Source organism: Lissotriton vulgaris, chromosome 2_1, assembly GCF_964263255.1.
Source record: "Lissotriton vulgaris chromosome 2_1, aLisVul1.2, whole genome shotgun sequence".
NCBI classification, from domain to species: domain Eukaryota; kingdom Metazoa; phylum Chordata; class Amphibia; order Caudata; family Salamandridae; genus Lissotriton; species Lissotriton vulgaris.
In genome coordinates, this window is record NC_141687.1 from 753,656,995 (window position 1) to 753,676,465 (window position 19,471).

General features: G+C 44.1%; 1 protein-coding gene across 1 annotated transcript in view; it reads left to right on the plus strand.

Annotated features, from left to right (window-relative positions):
* Positions 1–19,471, plus strand: part of OTOG (otogelin) — a 1,187,449-nt gene that overhangs the window by 117,114 nt on the left and 1,050,864 nt on the right. The window contains exons 3-6 of the mRNA XM_086954148.1: positions 8,241–8,327; positions 8,443–8,597; positions 9,980–10,101; positions 14,478–14,683. Of these exons, the coding sequence (XP_086810274.1) occupies positions 8,241–8,327; positions 8,443–8,597; positions 9,980–10,101; positions 14,478–14,683 (570 nt within the window). The remainder of the gene's footprint in view (positions 1–8,240; positions 8,328–8,442; positions 8,598–9,979; positions 10,102–14,477; positions 14,684–19,471) is intronic.

The window sequence follows — 19,471 nt, forward strand, 5'->3', positions numbered from 1 at the left end:
GTCTCACCCTGGAGATACCTATTAAGGGACCATCTCTCAGGGAAGCCAGGAAGGGTTTCGCAGCGGTCGAAGCGCCTTGGGACCCTACGGGTAAGTAGTGCGCTATATAAATGCCTATACATTACATACATTACATTACATAGATAAAGGAAATATGACGGGAAGTAAGATGTGAAAAGATATAAATAGAAAATGATGGGAACTTATGGGATACAAAGAGACAGAAAAGGAAATGAAAAGTGGTTGAGAAACACATATGACGAGCAAACATGTAAGAGCAGTGAGAGAGACAATGCAGAGAAATATAGAAAGTAGTAAAGCGGAAGAGTGCATTTGAGAGAAGAAGGGCATGTGAGAGAGGCAGAAATGAGTAGTTCAAACAGCTGAGAGAGCCATAGAGAAAAACAGAGAGAGAGAGAGAGAGAGAGTAAGAACTAAAATGTTAGCATAAATCGACATTTAGATAAATGTAGTTATAAACATCTGCCATGGATCCGGCCCTTGAGATCGAACACTGGAGAACCCTGAGCGAGAGCAACAGGTAGAGAGAGATGGAAGAGAAAGGAGGAGCGAAATAGGGAAAGAGAAGGTAAGATGAGGAGGGAGGAGGAAATAACAAGCATTTACAATGCAATGGTCTCGGCATCATTAAAGGTAGAGCTATTGGCATTGCTCATGACATTTCTTTTTTTTTTCTTTAAATCATAAATAAATGGCATTGTCATTTACATTGCCAATAGTTTAATCGTTAAATAAATGGCATTGTCATTTACAATGGGCAACTGCAAGACTTTGTTTGTAATGTAAGCCATGCTTTCGCAGTACTGTTGAATTTCATTATCCTCGCCTTGTGCTATTTTTCAGCCGTATATAGCGTGTGTTTTGTGGAATTAAGCATAGTGTAACCTACCTTTGTGTTTTGGAACCTTGTGTAACAAGACATGTGTTCAGCTGTTTTTTGTTTTAGCTCCTGTATGTCAGTGCACCGTTTAAGCGCCCAAGCATATCCTGCTCTCTCTGGAGCAGTCACTCTGCACTCTGCCCTCAACACTCTGCCCTCAACAGCACTCTGCCCTCACCAGCACTCTGCCCTCACCAGCACTCTGCCCTCACCAGCACTCTGCCCTCAACAGCACTCTGCCCTCAACAGCACTCTGCCCTCAACAGCATTCTGCACTCTGCCCTCAACAGCATTCTGCACTCTGCACTCAACAGCATTCTGCACTCTGCACTCAACAGCATTCTGCACTCTGCACTCAACAGTATTTTGCACTCTGCACTCAACAGCACTCTGCACTCTGTACTCAACAGCACTCTGCACTCAACTGCACTCTGCACTCAACAGCACTCTGCACTCTGCACTCAACAGCACACAGCACTCTGCACTCAACAGCACTCAGCCCCCAACAGCACTCAGCCCCCAACAGCACTCTGCCCCCAACAACACTCTGCCCTCACCAGCACACAGCACTCAACAGCACACAGCACTCTGCACTCAACTGCACTCTGCACTCAACTGCACTCTGCCCTCAACAGCACTCTGCCCTCAACAGCATTCTGCACTCTGCCCTCAACAGCATTCTGCACTCTGCCCTCAACAGCATTCTGCACTCTGCCCTCAACAGCATTCTGCACTCAACAGCATTCTGCACTCTGCACTCAACAGCATTCTGCACTCTGCCCTCAACAGCATTCTGCACTCTGCACTCAACAGCTTTCTGCACTCTGCACTCAACAGCTTTCTGCACTCTGCACTCAACAGCAATCTGCACTCTGCACTCAACAGTACTCTGCACTCAACAGCATTCTGTACTCAACAGCATTCTGCACTCAACAGCATTCTACACTCAGCAGCACTCTGCACTCAGCAGCACTCTGCACTCAACTGCACTCTGCACTCTGCACTCAACAGCAATCTGCACTCTGCACTCAACAGTACTCTGCACTCAACAGCATTCTGTACTCAACAGCATTCTGCACTCAACAGCATTCTACACTCAACAGCACTCTGCACTCAGCAGCACTCTGCACTCAGCAGCACTCTGCACTCAGCAGCACTCTGCACTCTGCACTCAACAGCACACAGCACTTTGCACTCAATTGCACTCTGCCCTCAACAGCACTCTGCCCTCAACAGCACTCTCGCCCTCAACAGCACTCTCGCCCTCAACAGCACTCTGCCCTCAACAGCACTCTGCCCTCAACAGCCCTCAACAGCACTCTGCCCTCAACAGCACTCTGCACTCAAATGCATTCTGCACTCGGCACTCAACAGCACTCAACAGCCCTCTGCACTCTGCCCTCAACCGCACTCTGCCCTCAACCGTACTCTGCCCCCAACAGCACTCTGCCCCCAACAGCACTCTGCCCCTAACAGCACTCTGCCCTCACCAGCACACAGCTCACAGCACTCAACAGCACACAGCACTCTGCATTCAACTGCACTCTGCACTCAACAGCACACAGCACTCTGCACTCAACAGCACACAGCACTCTGCACTCAACAGCACACAGCACTCTGCCCTCAACAACACTCTACACTCAACAGCACTCTGTCCCCAACAGCACTCCGCCCCCAACAGCACTCTGCCCCCAACAGCACTATGCCCTCACCAGCACACAGCACACAGCACTCAACAGCACACAGCACTCTGCACTCAACTGCACTCTGCCCTCACCAGCACACAGCACACAGCACTCAACAGCACACAGCACTCTGCACTCAACTGCACTCTGCACTCAACAACACACAGCACTCTGCACTCAACAGCACACAGCACTCTGCACTCAACAGCACACAGCACTCTGCACTCAACATCAAACAACACTCTGCACTCAACATCACACAGCACTCTGCCCTCAACAGCACTCTGCCCCCAACAGCACTCTGCCCTCACCAGCACACATCACTCAACAGCACACAGCACTCTGCACTCAACTGCACTCTGCACTCAACGGCACACAGCACTCTGCACTCAACAGCACTCTGCACTCAACAGCACACATAACTCTGCACTCAACAGCACACAGCACTCTGCACTCAACAGCACTCTACCCTCAACAGCACCGCTGCTCTTTAACGTAAACGACAGACGGGTGCATGGCACAGTATGTTCGCTGGGGAGCCTTGAGATTACCGGCTCAGGATTATCCCTCCTGGTAGGTTTTGCATATGCACCCTTTAAACACAGTGTTTAAAATATTGGGGGTTAAGAAGGGTCCTTCATTTCCCTCCGTGGGTTTGCGGTAGCCTCATTTACGTTCTGTTTACAGAGGTGGGGCTCCTCCCCCACTTAGGATGTGGCTGCCTCATGTAAATAAGCCCCTCGGTTCCCACAACTGCAGGTGACGTGACACACGGAAAGACAAGACATACACCGAGGCCAGTTTAAGGCACCATGGTAAAGTGCAACATTAAAGTGCGCTCCCCGGCTTCGGCCAGGATCTCTCGCGGTCCGTTCGGGCAGTGCTTAGAGGCCCGCCTTTAAGGCTTCAAGCTGCTGTTTCCGTTTGTATTCGAATGGTGCGGCAAGCGTGTCTTGGGTCCTGGTGCAAACAAGTAAACGGGCCCCTTGGACGCTCTTATAAATGTAAAATACAGCAAGAATCTGGGTTCACTGGGCCCTTCAAACCTCTGCGCCCGGTGCCACTGCGCCTGCTGCACCAATGAAAGCCACGCCCTGATGATCCTGCCCACCAATGCCCCTGAAGCCCTTCTATCAAGCCCTATTGTGCCAGTGGAGTCTGAGGGTCCGCAACATCGAGCAAACCACACCAAGATCACAGACAGAAATTAAAACTAACCTTGAGGCGCGCCCCCGGCCGTGTGGGTGCTAGATTTCAGTGACAACACGTGAGCGCTAGAGAGGTGCGTGCACACACATACGTTGCAGTGTCTGCGCAGGCACCTCAAGAAAGCGCATAAGAGGTGAGTGGGCGCAGATACCGAGAAATGCGATTTAAAAATAAAAATAAATAAATCGTTTTCTTTTTCCATCCACTAGCCCGAGCCAGCAAGACCAACCCTTATCATGGAGACAAGCCCAGTCTGCGGTCCTTCTAGGCACACCCGCAACCAGGACACTTCAGACTGCAAACCAAGAAGTGCAAGAAAGGAAACACAAGAAGGCAGGGGTTCTCCATCTGTGCACCCAGCATGTGAGACAGCACCCCTGTATCCAGCAGGACCCTCGCCCAAGGCGGATCCAGTTCAGGAAAGGGGCGAAGACTCCTCTCTTAAAGAATACAACATCACAGGGCAGTGACTATCCACAGCCCGGCCACCCCGCCTGTCAGTCATTGTCTCTGAGCCCGCACAGCACACAGCTGCCTATTGGTCGGTTTATGATATAGAAACACCACGTACATACATAGATGGAGTTCAAGATAGGAAACTATATGCCTCGTTATCAAAAATAGCCACGTCAATGCCAGACTACACAAACTGAGCTGACTTTGCTGTATTCAAACGTTTCCAACACCAAACGTCCTCCCGTTTGAAGTGATACCTTTCATCTATGTGTTATTTTTGGAAGTAGGGAGTTTACACACCCAACTTACAGTGAGAATTACCTTCAGGTTACCTAAATGTCTATCGTAGAAATGTTTACCCGCAAAACAGTGCTCAGAACCAGTAACTTTTCATTTAAAGACATAATTCTTTGGCAGGCAGATTCGTCATTAACTCACTGAGCCATCTTGTAATTGTTCCCTACAGGTGAGGCGCTTCTCTATACAGGAAACACATTAACACGCTGAGCTAACTTGCTGGAATAGGAACTAATAACCTACAAGGGACACCCAACGTTCTGTAGCAGACACATTAATTCATGGGTACTCACAAACTTTCTCTCGGGGGCCAAATTTACAGTGTAGTTTGTGTCCGAGGGCCGCACTAGTGGGTGCCGGGTCAGTAAAGTAGGGGGCGGGTCTAGAGTAACAAAAACAACTGTGACCATGAGGTTGAACACAGGTCCCTGCAGCAGACGCCTTTGTCCACTGAGCCATCGGACCCGGCATACACACATCTCTCTCTCTCTCCCTCTCTCAATCTCTTTCTCTCAACCTCTCGCTCCCTCTCTCTCCCTCCCTCCATCTCTCTCTATTTCTCCCTCTGTCTCACTCAGACTGTCTCACTCCCTCTCACTCACTCTGTCTCCCTCTCTCTCTCCCTCTGTCTCCCTCGCTCTGTCCCCCTCCTCGCTCTGTCCCTCTCCTCGCTCTGTCCCCCTCCTCGCTCTGTCTCCCTCCTCGCTCTGTCCCCCTCCTCGCTCTGTCTCCCTCCTCGCTCTGTCCCTCTCCTCGCTCTGTCCCTCTCCTCGCTCTGTCCCTCTCGCTCCCTCTCTCGCTCTCCCTTCAATTGCTTCTCAATTTCCCAGCTTGCCTCTTTATTTTTTGTGTTTATTTCATAGCTGTTACATTTTTGGTGTGTGGATCTTTGCTGCAGCCACCTCTTTCAGTATGAATGTTTTCGGCTCAAATTTAGCAATCTCCCAGGACCCCTTTCACATGTTCATGTGGGCTTATTTGCCTCACCAGAAGGCAGGTTTGATCAAGCGGTGCACTATTTTCAGTCTCTTTTCAGGGCCTGTCTGTTGTTGGCGTCTTCAGGTTGCCTCTGTCTGTGAAAGTATTTCCGGTCTCTTGCTCAATCCCCAACTTCTGGAGAAGTTAGTGATTTTTAATGTGGGTAGAACCTTCAGTCGGGTGCTTATTTCTAAAACCTGTAAGCTTGTGCTACATCGCCCAGCATATGTCTTTTTTTAAATCTATTTTATTGGTTTTGGTTTACCTGGACATAAGTAAATAACCTTTTGCATCTGCTATTAAAGGTTGGATACAGTGGTGAGCGGCACAACTTGGTACAAATACAGCATATGAATGTTTGCCTGTCCAGTAAGTGAGCTGGTACAGAAGTCTGTCTTAAATACATATCATAGATTAGCTGTGGGTAATATCGATAGTCACTTAGCAACAAAGTACAGCTTGGTAGTGATTTTAGTGAGTGTCCGTTATGTGGTGGTCTTCAAACTGGGGAGGCGGGTAGTAAAGAACCGAGACAAAGTAAAACGTAACAGGGGTTTGTCACCTTTTCATCTCACCCTGCATGTGTGCCTGGGCTGAGACAGCTTCCTGGCACATAGACACACAGCCGCACCCGAGTACTTCAAAGGTCTTTAAAAGACCATTTGTATGTTAATGAGGCTTTTGTATTTGACCTCTTAGGCCCCTGCAGCTGCACTCTGACTATCACGGAATGCCCGCCCCCCACAGAGCAGCAAAGTCTCTCAGAGACGCAACGTGCAGTGTTTGCTATCACTCTTCAATTTTGTTTTTGTTTTAAAACAGGTAAATTGTCTGAAACGTCCGCGGGCCGCCAGGGAAGGCTTGCCGGGCCGCCACCGGCCCGCGGGCCGTACTATGAGTAACCATGCATTAATTCAACGATCTGGGTGCCGCAGACCACACACAGACCTCCGCGGTCAGTGCATTAACCAAGATCACACAATGTGCACGAGTTACCCGCGCCAGGATACTCTCCAGTAACGGAGCGCGCTATAAAATAATTTATACATACATACATACATACTTACCTTGCTGTCTGCTCTCACTCTAGCTGCCACATAATGTAATAAACCCGCGCCCAAGATCACACAATGTGCACGAGTTACAATAGACTGGTGTTCTCCTTACCTTGCTGTCTGCTCTCACTCTAGCTGCCACATAATACAAACAATTATGCTAGGAAGGCAGGGCAAAAGTTGAGAAAAAAGACGGAAGGTGATGGGAGAGGTCTTTTTAGCCTGCTGCTATTTTTGTAGTGAAGGTATGTGCCGTTTCTCTAGTGGTTCTTTATCATTTTGAAAAGGATGCTGGCTAAACACAACAAGCTTTGACCGGGAGGCGGCCATGCGCAAAACACACACACGCTTTGGCAGGGAGCCATCATGCGCGCACACACAGCTGAAAAAAAAAAATGAACTGGAAAGAGGTGAATGCGCGCCGACCATCTGGCTTCAATTACGGCTGCCCCTGACAGCTGGTAATGGATGAATTATACCCTTCTGCTGCGCGTCTCCGCACGGAATATGCAGGAAGTGGAGAAACTCTACAGACTATGGCCTATTGCATGCTGGCTTGTAAAAACACAGCCATGCGAGGGCCAATTGCCATGCAGCTGCCATATATAACGAACAAAATTCACGTGCTTCTCTGGAATTCGTAGGTTAGCTCGTCAAAGTCCTCACTTAAGGACTCTGAAGCCACACCCACTTCGTGGGATGTAGGCCGAGCCCTAAAAAGGATGGTAACACGGACAGGGAACAGAAGTGTGAGACTAGAGAGAGAGGGAGAAGAAAGACAGATGAACAAAGCGAGAGAAGCTGTTCCCTGCCCCTTAGACACTGCTGCCCTCTTGCTGGAAGACCCCCACTCTGTTCACCCTCTTTGTTTTCTGCTGCTCTTTGACTCTTGTCCCTGGAACCTTCCATCAGGCCCTTCCTCTGGAACATGTTGGAGTGGGATTTTTTAAAACATCACAGGCTTCTTTGATGAAGTACTATGAACAATGAGCAACGATTGTGCAGCTTGCAAGCACTGTTATTTGCTGTTATTTAATCTTCAACTTATTGTGGGCCATGTTAAGGGCTGGTGGGTCTTTTTTAAACTCTTATGTTTTAAACAGTAAACATTCTTAGAAGGATTGAATGTTTTTTCTCGCCTCGTCTGTATGCAAATGAGGGCACCCCAGTCTGCAGATAGACAATGGTAGGAAGCATCCAATCAAATGGTCCTTGTGTTTTTTTCCTAGGCAATGATGCCCTCGTCTGAGTGATTGCTGTATGAGTGATCTTTTCCCTGTTTGCTGGCCATCGAGGCCCTGCGCAGCCTCCAGCTTTGCACCTGATAGGACATTCAAAGCTAGCATAAGATTTCTAAATTATATTGATAAAGTTACATCCATTTCCTTAATGTGGGTTCTTGAGGCTCTATCAGGGCTTAGGGTAACATGATGCCACTTTCCGTCATCGTTACAAAAGTTCATATGATGACACGGGGTGGGGGGAGGGGTGTCAATATGTTATATGCGATGTCACTTCCTCTCCCCCTGGCATTTTGATGAATCGACATCCAGACAGATTTCATGCAGTGCAGTTTTATTTGTAATAACATGTTTGTTTTTTCGTTTTCAATGTGCATGGTAAAGTGAAAGTGTGTAAAATCTGCATCCTTTAATTTAGAGACGTGCTTCAACGGTGGAGAATGTGTACAAAGGAGACGCTGTGACTGTAGTCGTTATAACGCAACAGGATCAAGATGCCAAACAGGTAGGTTGGTCCACCTGCCTGGTAACGTACCTGAAACAAGATGGTTCATTTAAAGGCATTCACTGAAAGTCCGTCATGTAAATAACAAATGTAAAAACCATTTGTTTTCTTGTAGTGCACAATACAGGCTCAGAAAGAGACAGCATCTGTCGGACATGGGGCCAGTACCATTTTGAAACGTTTGACGGACTTTATTTCTACTTTCCTGGAAAGTCTACCTATGATCTTGTGAGGCAGAATGGCCTGGATGAGCAGAGCTTCTCAATACAGGTGCGGGCATGCCACTATATCCACGAAATACTGCAAGACGTTTAATGGCTGATGCTGAATACATTTTTTGATTTGGATGTGAAAAGTCGTTTTGGTGAACTAGATATTCGTTTTGAACTTCCTGTCAAGGAATTGTGGGCGCATGGTTTGACTATTAATATATTAAACAACTGTGCATGCATCCATTCCAGGATTAGGGTGACCATCAAGGTCGGGCTTCCCTATAGGCTAATCAGACAGCACGGGGCAGTCTGGTCTGACAGGTCAGTGTGTTGACCGTGTTTTTGGCTGTGTGTGGGCCTGTTTTATGGTTTACTGCTGATTTCACTGATATTAAAACAAACATTGCCTACAGCAAACTCAAATCCATGCAATCTTCCATACTGTGCAAAACACTTATACAGCATGTCTTTACAAGTTAAAAACTGCCTTAATTTGAAAATATGAGCCATCTTTGTCAGCTATCTGGTTTACTAAAGAGGGACACTTTTATTTTGTTGCCCGCCTATTGTCTGTCCCAGTCCAACCATGCTTGCAATTATAGCATCGCCAGGCATTCTGCACTTCTTGATACACTTTACACAGTTAGAGACACTTTGCATACTCAGAAATACCAGAAGACATGTATTGGAGTCCACTGGGCTATTGGGGTTTCATACTATAACCCCAGCAGCTAATTGAGGCATTTTAAACAACTTGTCCAGATATTAAGTTTATCCAGTACGAACGCTGTGTAATTCCATTTCAGAGTATTCCTTTCACCACCTCCTGGATTAAACTTGACTGCTTTTTATAGCCAACTTTTGTGAGCCAATATTACAAAACGATCAACTGCTTTGCAAATGAATGAAATAGTTTTAGTCCATGAAACGAAATGGTAAACCAAAAATTATCCTCCAAGGATGCTGCCCACATCCTGCTGCCCAGGACCTAAAGAAAAGATCTCCAATCTACTGCCTTTTCCCATTATATGAAAATGACGGGAGTCCTTAGAATGCACCACCATTTTAATGTTATTCCCCATTATTAGGAGAAAACCCATAACAGGCAGTGGCTAATCAAATTTGAGGGGGTCCCCGTGCAAAGTACATGGAGTGGGCATCCTGCGCTCCAGACACAGTCAAGAGCTCTCAGTCGCCGCCCGTGCACTGTGCAGGAGGGGGCCCCCTTTAGCTCAGCCCCCCTCCCCCGCACCTCAGAGGCTGTAGTCAAGCCACTGAGAATAGGGCCTATGTATGGCAGTCTGTACATTTAGAATGATGGGGAATTGAAGGAAGCCGCTGTGCTATTTTTTTCTGTTTCAACGAGCTGATGTAATCAACGAAATATATCAACTGTCTCGCATTACTGTAACTTTTTATTTTAATAACTTTCCTATTTAGGTGCATAATGATCAGGGATGCACAGATTCTGTCTATACTTGTGAACGTGCAGTGAGTCTGTTTTTTGCTGGGGATGGAGAAATTAAGCTACAAGGCAACAATGTGACTTACAAAGGAAACAGGTAATTGTGCTTTTATATGTAATGTAAAATCCCATTTATTTTGAGTGATGAACTGAAACATTTCACAATCTCACCTAAGGACCAGGATCAAAACAGAGAGGGGCAAGAAGCTGAATATGAGCTCAAGATCTGTGTAATTCAACGGGTCTGCGCTCTTGGCCAAATAAACAGTGCTAGACCAGACTGATGAAAAACAGACTCTGAATGTGTGCAAAATGAGGCACGCGCATGTCTGCAAACAGATTTTACACAGTTAGCCCGGTGCATCCCACTTCCACAGAAGGAAAACTGTGGTGGTAACCCTCTGGTTCCTCTATGCCAGTATTCACCTTGTGTAGGGGAGTGTAATGCAGGCAGTGGACAGAAATGGCTCGTCAGCTTTGACGACCCCATATTCACCAGGTCACCAAATGCTTGTAGGACATAGAAAATAGATCAATTTTCACACCACACATATAAGTGGAAATCTAACTATAAGCTTTGACATTTATGTCCGCCTTAGTGACTACACATGGCAATACTTCTCTAATTGCTAACATCGATATATGGATGGAAACCTGGGGACATTAGCCCAAAGAGTTGAGGAGAAACAATGCATTATTGAAGAACTGGCATGTGACCATTGCTTTTTTAAGTGTTATGCTGTAATCACCACAGCTAGTTTCAGTGGCGGCTGCTAACAAATGGGGTTTGGAAAAAAAATCACTTACTTGGTCACGGCTGCTGCCTCTCTTCCCTCCTGTTCTCTTCCCTCCTGATTCCCGGAAGCAGGATGATTCCAGGTTCCCCTAAGCCATTCACGAACTGCTGTCACAAGCTTGACAGCAGTGTTGTGATTGGTCTGAGCTGCCTATTTGGCCACTCAGGAAGTGCCTGGAAGCCTTGGGACACTTCTTCACCCGGCTGTGCAGCACAGCCAGGTGGAGAAATGCTAAGTGCACATAAAGGTTTGGCCAGCTCAAGACGGCCCGCAAAAACGCCATTCGCACATAGTAGTGCCCATACCACTCCTCCTCCTGGGAACCATCCTGGCCCTGCCCCACCCCAACCTGACTCTGTGCAGAAAAATAAAATGATAATAACAATGTGTTAATGTCAGTTTATTTTTCCTTGTTGCTCTGGTCTGAGAGCAGTGGGGGGATGCTCCTACTCCCTAGTGGAGGAGCTGCTGCTGGCAATTTTAGAGGGTGTAAATTAGTACCCGTTTACTCATCCTAAACTGGAATTCATAAACCGCCAGCTGGAGATTACTGCCTCTCCATCTCCTAACTTTTCTGTCCAGAAGTACATGCTTTAATAGTAATTGTGGGAGGGACATGGAGAACTGGTACTAAAACAGGGAATAATTACTAATAATTTTGTGAAGCTTAGGAAAATTAATGCAGGGGGGGGTTAGGGAGTAAAATGCCAATACAAAAGCACGTCCATAAATGAGCAAGACAACTGCAGTTCACAAAATACACAACTTCCTCTAACATGGTCTTACAACTGACAAAACAGCCTTTAAACTGCTCCAGCCAAGCTTTGGAATAAGTCACACTACACATGACCAGCCATTGGTACTGCAACATACTCCTAAAGATGGCAGGTGTTAAATCTGTCAGCCTCAGTCTTCGCTCAAACGTTTCATCATCAACCTCGAAATTTTTGTAATTTGTTTTTCCTGGCCTTGGGACACTGTGTACCTTAACACTGCTAACCAGTGCTGAAGTGCTTGTGCTCACTTCCTAAACCATCGAAAAGATTGGCATATTTAATTTCCTTGTAAACTTCTCCTAAAGCGGTATGGCACATTCCCAGGAGCTAGGAGACCCCTCAAATACTTTGAGGTAGAAACGTCAACTAACACCACCACCCCAAGTTGGTTGACATCTTCAACTGATAAGAAGGGATTGCTCATTTATTGGAACTCCCTTATGTCTTTCGGAGCCAATGAGATCATACAACCATTGGGGATTATATAGTGTCTTTGTGTGTTAGTTGTCGTACATATGATTACCACGTCAGCACCCCATCGTCTGCAGTACACATTCACATATTTCGCACTATTTCATATATGTATGAATGTAATACATGTATGACAGAAATTCTTACTTTGTCCATCACTGTGTTGTCTGTAGTAATGTTTCCACTCAATCAAGTTGATATTGAATGAAGGCAAATAGATTAGAGAGCCCTCATGCCTACAGATGAATTATCTACTTTTGAATGAGTCCCACATGACCTTTTGTGCATACAGTTATTCAACAGCAGCAGCTACTGCAGAACAGACGAGGAGTGCAACATGCATACGCTCCTTTACTGATAGTAACTTTGCACCAACAAATGCAGAAGTAGGAGTCTGGTTCCCCTCACTAGAGGGTGGAAACTTATACGTCTACATCTAGGTGTATTTCTACACATGGAAATAGTTTATTTCATCCGTGAACGAATTTAATTCCATCCATGAGTGCACATAAGAAAATGTTTACATGCAAACGTACCTTCTTTGTGAATAGGGCCTTCTATTATTTCATCAACACAAACCTGCACTACAGCGAAAATAATTTTGGTCTTACTGATTGCTTCTGTGTACATTAGTCTTCATACTTTTTCTGATATTAAGAAAGCCTTTTAGGTGCTGTACAATACCTTTAAAAAGTTTACAGTAAGAGAATGTATTTACTTATTTATATCAATGTAGAATATTTTAGCGCAAGCTAGACGGAAATGGATGTTAGCGCAAAGTACAAGAGGGCAGCCAATGCATGTTCGTATACAAAACATATCTAGAAGCTATGAGAACAGGGATCACATGTTTTAGTGACTTCAATGCAGCAGTCAGTGTTTCCTCGTGATTCCTCCAGGTAGTATCACAGTATTTGACATGGAGATTTGAGATGCTTTCGGCAGACAAAATCTTATGTGTGGCATCCCAATTTATAATTCTGATGGTGTTGGTGCCTCCTATAGTCATATGTTTAATAGACAAGAGGCTGGGAGGAACCATATCAGCTAAGCAATCAGTATTCCTTGTGGAATACCTTGCAACGATAGGTGAGGATAAATCTAAATAGTTAATGCCCTGGTGAGAATGTCTAGATGTAGAAAGCATTCAGATTCAGAGGGTATTTGGTCTGTTGATTGTTCTTATGTGTTAGATATTTGATGTCATTCCAGTTATTTGGAGGAATGTTTGTATGCCTGTACCACAATATTTGCAGATGTATTATATGAAGATCAAAAAATGAATCAATATTTATAAAATAAACTCCTTATCACAGAAATTGCAAAGATTATTGAGACTATTCAATTCATTAAAATACAATGCGACAAACTGTGACTCACTGTGATTGGATGCCATCACAGCTATGGAGGCCTGATCGGGTCAATAGTCCATCATGTCTGTGATTGCCTTTAAATAAAGCATTTTTCTTTTAAATGTAGCTTGTTTTTCTTAAAGGAAAAGGGTGTACATTAAAAAAAAAGTTTTCCTTTTTCAAAGTTTGTTGAACAGTAGGCAATGATCCCTTGGACCATTGCCTACTCTTCAACAGCCTTTTTTTTTTACTTTCTCAAAGGGGAACCCTTCCAGTTTTGAATGCATTACCACCTAATTTGAGGTGTTGGTAAAATGTCAATGTTTGTGACCTATTCAGTTTTTGAAGAGACACATACAATATCAAGCTTCCGAATCGTATTTTAGGAGTTTGAAAAACCGTCCGACTCCAAAAATGGTATTAGCACATAGAAAAAAAGCATTTGAACTGCTGCAAGCGTCGAATAGGGGATCGGATATATTATGGTTTTTAATGATCAATAACACTCAAATTTGGTATTTTTAAGGGGAATGCTGTAGGCATCCCTTCCAAATACTGAATCACTATTATATGCATCAATATTTTATGACCCCAATCCAGTCGCACCAACCGACATTCCTCTTGAATGTAAAATTATAAGTTTATTGCAGAGTAGGCAGTGGTCAACCGAGCACTGCCAACTCTTAAACCAACTTAAAAAAAAACTTTAAAGAAAACGGCATATATGTATATACTGTTTTCTTTAGAAAAAAATGTATATATATTTAAAAGGTTGCATTATTTAATAGCAATCACTGACATGATAGTCTGTTGAACACAATACCTATGATAGCCTCCAATCATAGTGAGTGGCAGTTTGTAACCTACTGCATTAATATTCATGAGGTAGGTCGAACTGCAACCAACTGAAGTTCAGAATGTTAAGAACCAACCTGTTTTTTGTGACCAGTAAATAGTTCATCTCGCACCAAGTTTAGAAAAGAGTAGTTCTTAATCCAATGTACGGTTAGTGCATAAAAAGAATATAAAACAACACCTGTGGTAACTTCATGTTTATTTTTTTTTATTGTCTTAAAGTGTTCAGCTACCTCATATTGTGGAGCATGTACACATACAGCGGATAGCTGGCTATACTATTGTTCGACATCAGTTTGCATTTACCTTGGCCTGGGATGGTAATTCCGCACTGTATATTAAAATGACACCAGACTATCTGGGAAAAACCAAAGGTCTTTGCGGAAACAACAATGCTGTTATACAGGATGATCTGATGACAAGCTATGGTAAGCATTTTTATTAATTCATTTATACTTTGGCATCAAACTCTCTTAAATATTAATTGCAATGTCTATATATTATTTTTTATTAGGCTATGTGAGTTCTTTAGGAATGCATCCTTATTGCCTCCTCATTATGCAAAGGTGATACACAAGAGGGACCATGCTCTGTTGCAGATGTACTATAACTATTGAAAAGACGTGGGAATTAAGACTATAAAAACCTAGTGGTATGCAAGGACTTCTTTACAAATATTTTAAATACATAAATATTTATATTTATCTAATTATGAAAAAAATATTTGGGATACAAAGGATATATCTTTGGAATGAAGGATAGAGGCTCACCATTACAAATCACCATAGTACAATATCAAGGCTTGCATCCACCTTTGGATCCTACCACTGTGTGTTTGGAAACAGACCGGTGTGTCAATATGTTATTTCTGTAGCGGCACACATGTGTGAAAAGGCATATCCATTACTGGTGTGCCTTTAGAGATCAAAGTAATTGTTATATTATTTTCGTAATTTTGTGATTCCATTGGTTTTTTGTTGTTGCTGGTAATGAGATTAGTTTGTCTGTGCGCAGAACCCCCTTTAAGTACATAAAATTGATGTGGGGGGAGACCAGTGGTGTAGATAGCTTTGAGTGTCTGGGATCAGATAGGCATTGTTTTCCCAATATCCAGGTAAATAAAAGTCATTGGTTTAATTGATAAATTTTTTTAGTTGCTCTGAGAAGAAATCTGGCTTTTAATAAATGAACTCAGAACAGATGTTTTTGTGAAAATGCTGTTGAAGTCCCATAATGTGTTTCAGTTTTGCATGGAGTCTCAATTTTATTTACCTGGATACTAATTTCCATGATAACTGATGTGACACTTAAACACAGAGACCAAAGATAGCAAATTCCAAAAAGATAGGATGTTTGACATTCTTTAATCAATGGTGTAAATTGAGTTATGCAAAAGGTAAGTCTAAGCCTGTGCGTCTAAGATTGTCTGTACTTCCTCAAGGTGTATTGAGTTGTGGCTTTGGCAAACTGTGCTGCCTTATTTATTGTGGAGGATATATTCTTGGATCTGATATTCAGGTTGGCAGAAGAACTAACAAAACACGTTAGCTAGTAAACTGTACCTTGTTCTCATGACTGCTCATATGTCACCTGCTCCAATTTTTGGGAAAGAAAAAAGAATGTCAAGAAAACTTTCTGGCCCATCAGTTGATCACTATTTTGAGATGTCATAGTCCTAAAGAAGGCAGAAAAGAGCCCCAGTCCTGCTCTTTTTGATTCTCTTATCAGCCCCATCTCCTTCCTGAGATGTGCCCGGGCCCCGTCCTTGTGACCTCTCACTGAATCAAAGAGCACCCTTTGAAGTGTTCTGGAAAAGCCTGACTCTCCTTCCACCAGCGTATGTCCCACCCAACTTACAGAAATGCACCAATACACAAATCTTCCTGGGGGTATTTATCTACTTCCTCTCCATGTTTCGGCATGCAAGCCTGGGTCTCCCGAAATAGAACACAGGGCCCTCAATGTATTGTACCATTGACAGGCACACATAACCCACTGCATTCACACAATCTAGATACACTGCACAGCACTGTATCCTTCATGTACTGTACCACCCATAGGCACACATACATCCAGCACATATATTTAACATGGACACACTGCATAGCACTGTATCCTTCATGTACTGTACCACTCATAGAAGCACATACATTAAGCACATGAATTTAACATGCACCCTTCATTTAGTGCACGACTCACAGGTACATATGCAACCAGCACTTGCATTTAACCTGCATGCACTGCACAGCATTACACCTTTAATTTATTGCAACAATCACAGATAGACATACACCCAGAACATGTGTCCCAGGCCTGATCGTATCCTCAGGATCGAACCGATGCTCTATGCGGTTCACATCTCAACAGCCCCAAGTCTGGATATATATATACACACAGACTAAAGGTTGGTTAAGCGGGGGAAGGAAAGGATGGGAACAGCGGGGAGGGAGACCTGTAACAAGACACACAAGAAATGGAATTACTACTTGACCTACAGCGTGTCTCTAGCTCTTATCTACTGTGGTCACCTATACTTTACTAATTTATACAAAGAAAATGGCGGTAGTGTTTCTCATCAGAGAAAACGTCCGCACCTACTGTTTTAGTTATTCTCCCCGGGTACGTAATGCGTGAGGTATCAAAAATAGAGGTGCACTGAGAACTTGATAAGACACCCACCACCAGGGGTGTTTGAGCAATGCAACTGAATGCAAATACCACGAATCAAGAGAGAAAACCAAATTACACAAGCACCCTCTTAAAAGTCCATTAATCTATGAACATAAATGTAGTTATTTCCAAGGTTATTGCACCAACATCATTCAATGGTTCAATGGCAATTCAAAGTATGGATCCAAAACCAAATCTTGTGCTTCAAGTTCTTTATTGTTCAAATAAGTTAAAAGTTTCCCAGCTTTACACTGCCGACACGTGTTTCGCCCTCTCCAGGGCTTTTTCAAGGCTATCTTGTTCTGGTCTTATGCTGCTCTGGCATCGGAGAGGTCTATAGTTCGAAAAGATATGGATATGAAGCGTTTATGCGAAACCTATTGGATGTCTTGGTCACAGCGAGCTATTCAGAAAGTGGGTTCCCTCTAGGTAACTATACTCTTGATTAGTCCCTCGTGGAGCATTGAAAGAACAAAAGTGATTTGGATGCAGATTTGTCTTGTTATGGGGGTGCGACTCGCTGCGTGGAGGTAAATCCTATCTTGTTGAGTGAAAGATGCTTGAAGACCTTGATAAGTCTTATTCTTGTAGTTTTCCGGCGCCAAGTCTCCACTGCACGGAAAGGATGGGGACAGCAGGGAGGGAGACCTGTAACAAGACACAAAAGAGAAATGCAATTACTACTTGACCTACAGCTTGTCTCTATCTCTTATCTACTGTGGTCACCTATACTTTACTAACCTGTAAAGAAAAATACGCAGTCCAGAAATACAGAGGGTGTTGAGCATGTACCTCTTAATTTCACACAATATTCTGTAAAATATAAAGAGCTCTATCAGAACCAAAGTGTTTACTGCATAACTCCAAGCATCACGCCATGGTCCTGTATGTCTACCTGTAATCATGATGTACCAACTGTGGCTCAATCAGACGCACTGTCTAGACACCCCTGTGGAGGAATATAAGAAATTCAACAGAACAATGAGGAGCAGCAGCAATGAATGTCATAATATAGATGGGATATGCACACCAGGACTCAAATCCGATAATCAGCAATATCCAAATGCAGTATCTACAGTAAATATCCAGAAAACGAAAAGCGTTACGTCACTCTCCCCGCATATGGTTCGTTAACCAAAGCTGAACTGAATAGGATCCCCTATTACAGTAAGTATATTTATATATCTAAGGTCAAGATTTCCCTAGCAAGAACTTGAAGGAAGTAAGTTCGCCAACGCAAGGAAATCTCAACTCTCAGATTAAAGCCAACAAAGTTCAAAGATTTTTTTCAGGCCAAGAGTAAAATTCACAATATCCCTCGAAACTCTGCGAGCAAGAAATGATGATTTCAGCCACACAAAGGAATAACCCGAGAAGCAATGTTCTGGTAATTCAGGGTCCCACCAGGGGGCTTGCAAACACTCTCGGAATATCCGAAACAGAGTAACAGAACAGCAGTGCGCAAAGCACCCTTACCCAACCAGGAGATAATGGAACTGCGACCTATGGTACCACAATCCAGAGGAATAATCAGCAGCGTTTGTCTCCTGCCTCCTCGTTAAGGCTGCAATCATGTAACATAGTGTCATTTTGTCTGACAAAGGGGACTGCCCATTGAGCTGCATCCCCTGCTAGATAGGAGATGAGAAAGGCTACTCTGGCTTGGTCGGTAGAGAATAACTTAGGTTTACATTGAAATGTGAGAGTATTTGCGAAATAAAAATCTGTACCTTGTGTATGTCTCCTGTTAATTTCTCTGGGGGGGCAAGAGGTATAGGAGTAGGGATCTCTATTACCATAGCACTGGATTGGGGCTGTGTGGAATTCTCAAAGTCAAATGGATTTCTTTGTATTCTATCTACTCTAGCCGGTAGAGCAGCGGTTTCATTCCGTGAAGCCGAAAGCTCTACCTGAACCAGGGCCAATGCTGCCATCATGTCATCTAAAGTCGCCATCCTTGAATCAGCTCGACCGGAAGGATAAATCTTTTCTTGGGCCGATTATTCTGTCCGAGGCCTGAACGTATACTCAGGATCGAACCGATGCTCTACGGGGTCCACTTCTCAACAGCCCCAAGTCTGGCTATATATATACACAGACTAAAGGGTGGTTAAGCGGGGGAAGGAAAGGATGGGGACAGCAGGGAGGGAGACCTGTAACAAGACACAAAAGAGAAATGCAATTACTACTTGACCTACAGCTTGTCTCTATCTCTTATCTACTATGGTCACCTATACTTTACTAACCTGTAAAGAAAAATACGCAGTCCAGAAATACAGAGGGGTGTTGAACATGTGCCTCTTAGTGTGACACAATATTGTGTAAAATATAAAAAGATCTATCAGAAACAAAGTGTTTACTACATAACTCTAAACATCACCCCATGGTCCTGTATGTCTACCTGTAATCATGAGGTACCAACTGTGGCTCAATCAGATACACAGTCTAGACACCCCTGTGACAGAATAGAAGAAAAACAACAGAACAATGAGGAGCAGCAGCAATGAATGTCATAATATAGATGGGATATGCACAGCAGGACTCAA